The following is a 12,203-nucleotide window of genomic DNA, read 5'->3' on the forward strand; positions in this document are numbered from 1 at the left end:
CACCACCATGTGGCCAAGTGTGGCACCTGCAGTACAAAAAGGCCTGCATGGTTTTGTTGCCATTTCTGCTCTCTCCAATAAGTTATAACAACCCGATGACAAATCACTGTAATATATAAGGACTTACAGGACCGGACAGGACCGGACCAGACAGGACAGGACCGGACCGGACCGGACCGGACAGTGAGATCACTGTTGTTGTGACTGCAGCAGTCAGGCACACCTGACATTAATCAGTTCATCCAATAGTGTAGGACAGGAAACCAAGATGCCCTACTCATTTCAGGAAGTAGTGGAGTTGTGCAAGTAGTCTATTGTATGTTATGATAGTGTTTTCATTATGGATGCACCGATACTGATAAGTGTTAACATTGCTGTTAGGGGCACGGTGGTGCAGTGGTAGCGCTTTCGCCTCACAGCAAGAAGGTCCTGGGGTCGATTCCCGCCTGGGACGCTGAGGGTGTGTCCCCATCACCATGTCCTCAGTGCCTACGGCCCAGGTGGGGTCGTCAAAAAGGGCCTTTCTGTGTGGAGTTTGCATGTTTTCCCCATGCTCCCCTGAGGTTTCCTCCAGATAGGAACCCCCAGCTAAAAAAACATGAAAAAAAAAAACCAAAAAAACATTGCCGTTATGGCCGATAACCGATATTTACAGATGTAAAAAGGCATTTCTGTGTCTTATTCAAAGGATTACTATATCGTTTTTTTTTTACACACGACAATATGTTTTCAGACAGTCAGACAAAATCTGACAGACAAATCCCACCAATCTGCTTGTGTGGAAATAAAGTCTCTTGTATCTTATATACAATGTGGCCACTAAAATGCTGTATGGCTACTTAAAGTATGAAGGTTTGTTGCAATGCGTGTCCAATGCACATACAGTACACACATACATTATGCTGCACGTACATGATATTTGGTACCATGCATCCAGGGTTTGTCCTGGCTCAGAATGGGCCTTTAGGGGGTGACTAGTATGCATGACAGATTGGAGCGATCATGCTTACTGTACTGCATACATTTGACTTGTGGATCAGTGTGTAGTCAGGCTTATCCTCAACACAAATCTATCAGTCATTGTCAGAAATGATGGCCCTCATTGATCAGATGAGAGCAGAGACTGTGCAGATCCGTGTGTAGGAATCATCTTGCGACAGGGTTCACGTGGCATTATGAAGCGTTCGTATTTCGCCATTCACATCGCTGGAATCCATCGTCATTTAAATACCACTGCATGTCGAAGTGTCCTTGGGCAAGATACTGAACACCAAATTGCTTCTGATGGCTGTGCCAGCAATCTGTGTGCCAGCACCCTGCGTGCCAGCACCCTGCGTGGTAGTTTGCCACCATCGCTGTATGGATGTCTGTGTGAATGTACCTACTTATTGTAAAGCGCTTTGGATAAACGCGCTATATAAATGCAGGCCATTTATCACTTACCATTGATCGATGAGCAGCTTTGCGTGGGGCGACCGTACGGCCAGTTATCTGTCCTACATTGGCTTGATAAATGAGAGGCAGTGTGTTTTCACAGCACCCAAACTTTCAGCCAAAGTCATTCCGATGTACAAAAGTGGGACTTTAACTTTGAAATTCTCTAAATTGATCCAGTAAACAATTTTTTGATTTTGAGTTGGTGTGTCGTCACCTCTTTGGGGGCGCCAAAAGATCGTCTATGCAGGAAAAAGGCTGACTTTGGTCAATGATCTTCTGTCTGTTTCCTCCCCTCACCACTCTTCACCTCTCCCTCCTCCTCTTCCTCTGGCTGTTCTTCTTGTTGAGGATGCTCCTCAGGGTGCTGCTCATGTAGTAGGGCCGGGCAGCAGAGCCGCTGTTCGTCTCCAGATCCACCACTAGGAGGCAGTAGCAGTGCCATGTTAAAAACACAATTGAGATAAACAGCTGAGACAGTCTGAGCATCACGAGAAAAGTCAGTCGCCTGCTAAATGCACCGCACAATATTTGAAACATGTATATTTATTCCAAAAAAGGATTCACATTTTCATTGGATTTGATTGATAGAAAAGAATCCTCCTATAGAAAAAGAACACTTAATAACCTCCAGACAGAGATGTGTGTATTATACTTAGTATTAAAACAGCACTACATCTGAACCATCCAATACAAAATGTTACCAAAAATGGCTTTGACATCCTTTTATAAACTGTATCTCAAAGGTTCCTGGTGTTCGGTCAGAAACCACAGACTAAGAGGAACCTTTTCTCTCATTTTCTCCCCACAATGAGGCACAAATCGACTTGTGGCTGCTTTCAGACTTATCCTGAAAACTGTCAGGTTATCTTCAAATCTTAAACTTACCAGAGCAAAAAAGCATAAAAGGTGTTTTGAAGTCTTAACCTCCCACAAAAGACCTTTCTCTCTTTTACACAGCCCACTCACCAGAATAAAATGTCTGAACTTTATGCTTGTGGAATCCACAGAAACGTACAATATGAACATTTCTTAGGTGAATATTAACATTATACACATCAGTCTAATGGTGTGTATAACGTTGATATTATTCATGTTCATGACTGTCTCATGTTGAAGTCAACATGTCCTCCAACTCGTACGCTCCATGAGGTTGTAATGCAGCAACACCTGGAATATGACCATATATTATATATATATGACCAGATATTATATGCGCAGGCGTCGACCAGGAAGGTCGCTTGTTGCAGTGGCTCGCTCGTTCTAGTGCTCTTTGTATTTATATTGTTGCTTATTTTTGCTTACTATCGCATTTTACTACTGTTTATTTTATGCTATGTTGTGTTCTGTGAGCGAGCTACTGTAACCTGTCCCAATTTCCCCCCGGGGATCATTAAAGTCTTTCTGATTCTGATTCTGATAGCACGTATGCTAGACTAGCGCCCCTCAGTGGCAGAGAAACAGTACTGCAATGTTGAGATTGTAGATATAAAATACCACGTTTGTTCTGTTCCGTTTCAAATTCATGCTGATATTGTACATTCCACAAATGTACAATGCCTATGCCTATATTTTATTCTGGTGATTGAGTTGCTTTTACAGTACATCAATGACTCGAATGGAAACTTCCTACATGTGTGAAACTGATGGAAAAGAAGTGAAACCAGTTTCCCTGTGTAAAATTGCACATCATTTTGTGTGTGTGTGTGTGTTATATGGGTAAAAAAAAACTATAAAACCAATGAGAAACATACACAGCCAATAAAATAATCATACTAGACAGAAAAAAAACATCACATGGTTTTCCCATACTTCAAAGTGCCTACAAAACATGATTTTACAAGATCAAAGTCCCACAAGAGGGTGCCACTCTGCTGCCCTCCAGTCCACGACTTCATTATGATCATGTAATGTGCCATAGTCCATTCAGCAGCATCTGTACATTTGAGCTTCTCATGTTTGTTTGTGTCAAATGCTTATAGCATCTTTCCTGTGTGTCCACATGTGCCTTCACAGTCAGTTAGAGTCAACACAGAGAGAAAAGAACAGATGCATGGTGGGAAAAAGGCAAGTATCAGAGTTGGCTCAAGACAAGGACCCTAAAAAGAAGGATGAGACACCACTCACGTATCTTGTTCAAATATGGGGTCAGTTGTATTGAAGTGAATGGGGCAGGGAGGGGAAGTTCCACTATAAACCATCATATCTGTGTCGTTTCACCTCTGGTTGCAAAATGCTTCCACCAGATGAAAGAAAACACATTGATGTTGGACATGTATCATGGTGTATAGGAAGCTAATCCAGCTCTATTTTGGACCAAACAGGAGCTTGAGCTGAGCTATAAGCAGCTGCTGAACAGAGCCATGATCTGTTTCCAGACAAATGGTTAAGGAAAAATGAAAGGAATAAGGAAGAATGATGGTTTATAGAACTGGCCAGCAAGGCAAACTTAATTTTTTTTTGCCTATGGCTAAATCTGTTACAATGCATCTCTTCCCCTATGAGGATTAATGTCTTATTGTATATGCTCCCTGACAAAAAACAAACAAAAAACAAACGCTGTGATGTCTTATCCTTCTTTTGTAGGGTCCTTGGCTCAAGAGAGGAAGTGAGTTGCCAGATACAGTACAGCTGATGCTTTCCAGCGCAAAGACACAAAACAGCCCCAACAACAGCAGGTCTGTCTATGGGGACTCCGTCCACCCGGCCACGCCCATTCCCCCCCCCCGCACAATGTAACCCAAAACAGCCCAACTGGCTGAAAAGTGCGCAATCTGGCAACACCGGAGTAGAGCCTCTTTTCTCGGCCCCCGTGGCCAAAAACATGTCGTGTCATATCAGGGTTATCCCAGCAGGGGGGGCTAGCTCCATGTTCAGTGTCGAGCCCTACAGTACTCCAGAGTAGACCCCCACACACACGTACACACACGCGAGAGGCGAGGGACAGAGTCAGCAGTTCAGTTCAGTTTGAAGTGTGTGTGTGTGTGTGTGTGTGTGGTACAGCACGCGACTCTCAGGAGCCAGAGCACAGCTTAGCACCCTGCTCTCCTTTGCGTAGGATCTTGTGCAGGCCAGGGGACATGTAGTACGGCCTGGAGGAAGAACCATCGTTCCTCTCCAGGTCTTCACCTGGCCAGCAGGGGGAGCACAGCCAGGGAGGAGAAAGGAGGAGGAGAGCAGCACACAGTGCACAGAGCAGCAGGCAGAAAGAGATAGACAGGAAAGAGTTAGTACAGATACTGTACTTTAGACTGAGAGTCAAGCAGGAAGTAAAGAAGGCGGGAAACTAGCCTGGTAAAAAACGTCCTGATAACATGATCTCACATTCTGTGTGTCTCCATGTGTCAGTCTGGACTCCAATACGTCCACCGATGTCAGTGGGCGGGAGTACTTGCCTTGACAGACAACTTCGGAAGAACGGCGAAAACGTCTTTTCCACCGAGAAACTCCGCTGGTACATATTCTTGTTTATTTGTTGTTATTGAGTCTATTTCTGCAATAACTGCATTTATGGATGTTTACTCTAGTAACGTTAACGTTAGCGCTCGTTGTTTCGGGAGCCGTCATACTGTGTGGCCAGTGGCGTCCGTGATTGGCCGGTTAGGTTGTCAACTACAAGGCAGGTCCCTGATTGGCCCGTGCACTTTGTAATTTCTGGAAATTGCTGGGGGCGGGGCTCGAGGCCAGACTGATCTACAGAACCAATCAGAATGTGAGTTCATGTGATCAGGATGGTTTACAGGCTAGGGGAAAACTGCCAAAAGAGTCAATTTCAGTGATTCATTTACAGACAGTTTGGAGGAGGAGGTGTTGAGGAAGTCAGGAGCCGACATGTTAGCTGACATATTTCTGACATATATCTTCTGACTCAACACAGCAGCTCTGTGTGCTGTTAGTCTGGTGTTCCTACAGTGTGTAGTAATGTGAAGTATTGAAAGAATTGCATACTGTACTTAGTGTGTAGTAATGTGAAGTATTGAAAGCATAGCATACAGTACTTAGTGTGTAGTAATGTGAAGTATTGAAATAATTGCATACTGTACTTAGTGTGTAGTAATGTGAAGTATTGAAAGCATAGCATAACAGTACTTACAGTGTGTAGTAATGTGAAGTATTGAAAGAATTGCATACAGTACTTAGTGTGTAGTAATGTAAAGTATTGAAAGAATATCATACAGTACTTACAGTGTGTAGTAATGTGAAGTATTGAAATAATTGCATACAGTACTTACAGTGTGTAGTAACATGAAGTATTGAAAGAATAGCATACAGTACTTACAGTGTGTAGTAACATGAAGTATTGAAATAATAGCATACTATACTTACAGAAGCAAAGGAACAGCGTGTCCACACACATGGCGTAGACGTTAAAAAAGCCATGTGCCACCAGGTAGGATCCAAATATCACCGTCTGTCAGGAGCAACAGGACACGATCAATACAGGATCAATACTCTCTAACAGGATCAATACTCTCTACAGTGCGTCTCAAAGGGAGGGGGGCAGGGGTCCTTGAGGGGGTTCCAGGGGGTCCTTAGCAAAAAGGGGAATAATTTATTTTCACTATAATAGCATTCATAAGTAACACAATGACAGAATGTATTTGTGTTTTGCTCAGAGGTTGATACTTCCTGTCCACCTTAACATTATATGCAGGTTCTGATGATCGAGGCATGTCCACCTTAACATTATACGCAGGTTCTGATGATCGAGGCATGTCCACCTTAACATTATACGCAGGTTCTGATGATCGACGCATGTCCACCTTAACATTATACGCAGGTTCTGATGATCGAGGCATGTCCACCTTAACATTATACGCAGATTCTGATGATCGAGGCATGTCCACCTTAACATTATACGCAGGTTCTGATGATCGAGGCATGTCCACCTTAACATTATACGCAGGTTCTGATGATCGAGGCATGTCCACCTTAACATTATACGCAGGTTCTGATGATCGAGGCATGTCCACCTTAACATTATACGCAGGTTCTGATGATTGAGGCATGTCCACCTTAACATTATATGCAGGTTCTGATGATCGAGGCATGTCCACCTTAACATTATACGCAGGTTCTGATGATCGAGGCATGTCCACCTTAACATTATACGCAGGTTCTGATGATCGAGGCATGTCCACCTTAACATTATACGCAGGTTCTGATGATCGAGGCATGTCCACCTTAACATTATATGCAGGTTCTGATGATCGAGGCATGTCCACCTTAACATTATATGCAGGTTCTGATGATCGAGGCATGTCCACCTTAACATTATAAGCAGGTTCTGATGATCGAGGCATGTCCACCTTAACATTATACGCAGGTTCTGATGATCGAGGCATGTCCACCTTAACATTATATGCAGGTTCTGATGATCGAGGCATGTCCACCTTAACATTATAAGCAGGTTCTGATGATCGAGGCATATCCACCTTAACATTATACGCAGGTTCTGATGATCGAGGCATGTCCACCTTAACATTATAAGCAGGTTCTGATGATCGAGGCATGTCCACCTTAACATTATACGCAGGTTCTGATGATCGAGGCATGTCCACCTTAACATTATACGCAGGTTCTGATGATCGAGGCATGTCCACCTTAACATTATACGCAGGTTCTGATGATCGAGGCATGTCCACCTTAACATTATATGCAGGTTCTGATGATCGAGGCATGTCCACCTTAACATTATAAGCAGGTTCTGATGATCGAGGCATGTCCATCTTAACATTATACGCAGGTTCTGATGATCGAGGCATGTCCACCTTAACATTATAAGCAGGTTCTGATGATCGAGGCATGTCCATCTTAACATTATACGCAGGTTCTGATGATCGAGGCATGTCCATCTTAACATTATACGCAGGTTCTGATGATCGAGGCATGTCCACCTTAACATTATAAGCAGGTTCTGATGATCGAGGCATGTCCACCTTAACATTATACGCAGGTTCTGATCATAGTAAAAGGTAGTTTTCCTCACACACTCAAAACCCTGCAATATGGCCATCCATACAGCACAGGGTCACAGGTTCGAGCCCCCGTGTTACCTCCGGCTTGGTCGGGTATCCATACAGGCACAATTGGCCGTGTATAGGGCGCCTGTTGGAGGGCGAAGGGAAGGGAATCCTCCCACGTGCTACAGTACGTCCTGCCGGTGACACTCCTCACTGTCAGGTGACTGCTCATGCATCAGAGGAAGCATGGTGCTAGACTACAACTCTCCCCAGATCGGCAGAGGGGGTGGAGCAATGACCAAGACAGCAGGGGGAACTGGCCAAGTCCACTTGGGGAGAAAACAGGAGGGGGATCTGAAAAGACGTGATAAAAAACAACAACCCTGCAATACGCACAGCGCAGCCATCATGATGTCAAAGTAAACATGTGCAGACTAATAAACACTGAAGACATCAAACAGCAGAGGAACCGCTGAGCCACGAAAACTTGAAGAAAACTAATTAGCTTGTGCAACACTGTCAACTGCTCTCTGAATAATTGGAACGGTGTTTAAAGCAAGTTTATGACTCTCCACATCGAGGCAAACAAGATGCACCCGCTGTTTATGTGCTGGAGCTTTTTATGGGCTCCTTAAAGGAGACGTGCTACCAGGGCGCCAACACATCCTTTCATACTTTCCAAACTACATTGGTGCCATCAACTGCAGTGCACACATCTGACCAGCAGGGTGCAAAGTGCAGAAAAACAAATATAAATGTGTTGTAAAAGAGTGTATGGGATGCAGATGTGTATGGAGATTTTTACCTATCTTTACTCAAGGCGGCGGTCTATCAATTTGAGAGTATGATTTATTGATTTCATGTTCAGATTTTGTAAGGGTTTCCCTCAAACCTCGCCCTCACACCCACTCAAACCCCGCCCTCACACCCGCTCAAACCCCGCCCTCACACCCGCTCAAACCCCGCCCTCACACCTGCTCAAACCCCGCCCTCACACCCGCTCAAACCCCGCCCTCACACCCGCTCAAACCCCGCCCTCACACCCGCTCAAACCCCGCCCTCACACCCGCTCAAACCCCGCCCTCACACCCGCTCAAACCCCGCCCTCACACCTGCTCAAACCCCACCCTCACACCTGCTCAAACCCCGCCCTCACACCCGCTCAAACCCCGCCCTCACACCCGCTCAAACCCCGCCCTCACACCCGCTCAAACCCCGCCCTCACACCCGCTCAAACCCCGCCCTCACACCCGCTCAAACCCCACCCTCACACCTGCTCAAACCCCGCCCTCACACCCGCTCAAACCCCGCCCTCACACCCGCTCAAACCCCGCCCTCACACCCGCTCAAATCCCGCCCTCACACCTGCAAAGCATGTTGTAACTTGTGTGTAGCGTTTAAAAGGAAATGCCTCAGCAAAAATAACCTGTTTTGGTAAAAGCAAACTTCACAATGACTTAGCCTGCATTCCTGTTCCTTACCAGAAGGGGGACCCAGTAGTAATTTAGCGATGGCACCTCCTCTTGAATAACTGGTATCTTACGTGTGAAGAAGAAAAATGCAAGAACACCTAGCAAAGACATGTGAAAAAGTGAAAAAGTTACACTCATATTAAACAAACAAACACATATACACCATACCACAAACACAAACACATATACACCATAGCACTGTGGATGACAGTCCTTCACTGAGCGTGAGTGAAATGAAACTCACCAACACTCCCTGAAATAAGCAGTTTCCCCAAGAAAAGCAGAAAGTCTGTCACTTTGTCCAGGACAGCCACCCTGCAGAGAGAGAGAGAGCCCAGAGTGACACCAGAGAGGCAGACAGCTCTGCCACACACACACACACACACACACACACACACACACACACACACACACACACACACACACACACACACACAGCTCTGCCACACACACACACACACACACACACACACACAGAGAGGCAGACAGCTCTGCCACACACACACACACACACACACACACACACACACAAACACCCAGAGAGAGGCAGACAGCTCTGCCACACAGCCACACACACACACACACACACACACACACACAGAGGCAGACAGCTCTGCCACACACACACACACACACACACAGAGGCAGACAGCTCTGCCACACACACACACACACACACACACACACACAAGAGAGGCAGACAGCTCTGCCCCCCCCCCCACACACACACACAGACAGCTCTGCCCCACACACCCAGAGAGGCAGACAGCTCTGACACACACACACACACACACTGTGTGTGTGTGTGTGTGTGTGTGTGTGTGTGTGTGTGTGTGTGTGTGTGTGTGTGTGTGAGAGCAAAGTGCAGACACCTCTGCTACACACTGGTCCTGTGGTTTGGCTCAATGACAAGCTCTCCTACACAGAAGCACATTTTGAGAATCAAATCCAAACCTGTCTTTCATTAGGCTGCCATGTTGGCTGACAAAGCCTTTACAGAAGCCAATGTGTCCACTGTCAGCAGGATAAATCCTATGACTTTTTGTTTTACTTAACCAAGTCGCTTCTTTTCACTTGACAGTTTCACCGGCAGGACGTAGAGGATCATGCTATTCCCCCAGTTCTTCTCCCCCCGAAACAGCCCCCCCCCCCCCGACCGACCAGAGGAGGCACTAGTGCAGTAACTGGGACACATACCCTTAATCCGGCTTCCCACCCACCTGTATTGACGCCCAACCAAGCAGGAGGTAACATGGGGGCTTGAACCTGCGACCCTTGTATTAGTAGGCAGGGAATATACCGCTGTGCTACCCGGACGCCCGGAAGCATAATTTTAGATTGTCTTGGAACTAAATCTTTTATTTTTGTTAGCCTGCCATGTCGGCTGATGACAAACGCCTTTACGTAATCTGTCAGCAGGCAAAAATGGTGCAAAATTAATGACTTTGCAGTGCGAAGAGAGAGTGTGGCAGCAGCTGGTGAGTCATCCGTACCTTGCACCTTCTCAGACATGTGGATCTACTGGGGGCCTCCAAGGCACAAACGCCTTACCTAATAACATTCCTCATCAAGAGGAAGAACGCATCCTTTGCAGAGGTGCAGAAGTTCTTCCCATATATCGCCATCTGTTGGTGAGAAAACAGGTCGACAGTTCGAACATAAAGTCGGTGATTCAACGTCAAACCAGTGGTCAAAGTGCAAGCCGGAAGGATCAACAGCAACACTGGCAGTGAATCAGACCAAACTGTTGGCAAAGCAGATGTTCTCCTCATCACTCACCATGATGTAGGCATTCCTGTTCATGAACTTGATGAAATGCTCCAGGCACCAGAAGCAGCATTTGAGGCAGCAAATCAGGAATCGCGCAAATACATTGTGAGCACCTGAGAAAAGATCACCCATCACCCAGTGTACACATGCAGGTTGAAATGAGTGTTGGATTCAGTAAAGTCAGGATCTTGAAGAGCTGGAGCTGTACTGTACTGTACCTTTGAGCTTGTGGTCCAGATACTCCAGAACCAGTCGGAACATCTGCACCACAGCCAGGATCAGGGAGCCAAAGGCCAGGGAGCCTGTGTGATACCTGTGACACAGCAAAGCAAGCGACAGGGTTGGGAGGGTTACTTTCAAAATGTAATCTGATCTGATACAATTACTAATTAAAGTTACAAATTGTAATCAGTAACATAATCCAGGTATCACAATATTAAAGTCATGTAACTCATTGGATTACTTTTGAACACATTTCCTGCATTTGACGACTGGTGTTGGTGGGGCCTTGTTTTACTCCACTGGCGCTTATTTTCAGCTCTCTGTACATTTCACCACTTATTGTACAGCTACTTACATGAGCAAATACATTCATCATTTGTCATGAAATATTGATTCAAAATCATGTTATTACAAGCGCAATTAATTTACAAGCTTCCGCCAGAAATGCTTCAGCAGGACTGCAACCAAAGCCATGTAAACACATGTGGAAGACTGCTGTTTAGCAATTAAAAGGTTTGTGCTCCAATTAAAATGAAGATCGGAGAAATGGAATGTTTCTAACGTAGCTTAGTCGAGTGTTTGTCTGTAGCATCCAAAGAGTAACAAGCTAATGTCTTTTGAACTGTCGGCAGTTAATTTCCTTCAAATCAACATGGAGCAGACTTGGTGACTGTGGAGTGATATCATTAGATGTTCACAGATGCAGCAATCTCCAACTGGCGTCTGGGCCGTTCGGCTGCCAGCCAAGATCCAGATTAAACAAGATCCAGATTAAACAAGATCCAGATTAAACAAAGATAAAACCAAAACTTAACTTAAAGAGCATTGGGGGACCTGGTCACCAGACCGAGCAGGACATCATTGGTAACTTTGCTACTGTCTGTCTGTCTTTCTTGGGGAGGGACAGGACAGACAGACAGACAGACAGACCCTCTTATAGATACCTCAGCCCCTAGTGGTCACAATGTAAAAATGTATTTCAGCTCAGCACCAGCGCTTCAAGTGCTGTTGGTTGGTGGACACGCCCCCTAACTTTGCTGTTCCACTGTTACAGAGACCAGACCACCGTACCAGTGAAGGCACTGGTAACCTCTTCAGAGGGGCCACAGTGTTAAAGGGAGACATCTCGTCAGTGAAGGTGTGTATGCGTGTGTTAGTATCAGGATCAGAGAAGGACAGCTTTCCTCTGTTCCAGTCCAGACTCACTCTGACCCCCTGCAGCTTCTTCTTCACTGGGAAAACAGTGTCTGGATCTGATGGGGAGCCTGTGCTGTATTTACCCGTCTCCAACCTCAACAGCCCAGCAGCAGTCCAACCTTCCCTGGATTGTCAGGAAGCTGCT

At 45.7% G+C, this 12,203-nt stretch overlaps 1 protein-coding gene across 1 annotated transcript in view; it reads right to left on the reverse strand.

Moving 5' to 3' along the window:
• Positions 1-4,447: 4,447 nt before the first annotated feature.
• slc44a5b (solute carrier family 44 member 5b) overlaps positions 4,448-12,203 on the reverse strand; it is a gene marked incomplete at its 3' end in the record, with an annotated part of 66,278 nt that continues 58,522 nt past the window's right edge. Inside the window, exons 16-22 of the mRNA XM_083647491.1 lie at positions 10,858-10,952; positions 10,649-10,752; positions 10,421-10,494; positions 9,114-9,184; positions 8,879-8,967; positions 5,761-5,845; positions 4,448-4,563 (exon numbers count right to left, since the gene is read on the reverse strand). Of these exons, the coding sequence (XP_083503617.1) occupies positions 4,448-4,563; positions 5,761-5,845; positions 8,879-8,967; positions 9,114-9,184; positions 10,421-10,494; positions 10,649-10,752; positions 10,858-10,952 (634 nt within the window). The remainder of the gene's footprint in view (positions 4,564-5,760; positions 5,846-8,878; positions 8,968-9,113; positions 9,185-10,420; positions 10,495-10,648; positions 10,753-10,857; positions 10,953-12,203) is intronic.

This window comes from Poromitra crassiceps (assembly GCF_964638095.1).
Source record: "Poromitra crassiceps genome assembly, chromosome: 12".
Taxonomy (NCBI): Eukaryota; Metazoa; Chordata; class Actinopteri; order Beryciformes; family Melamphaidae; genus Poromitra; species Poromitra crassiceps.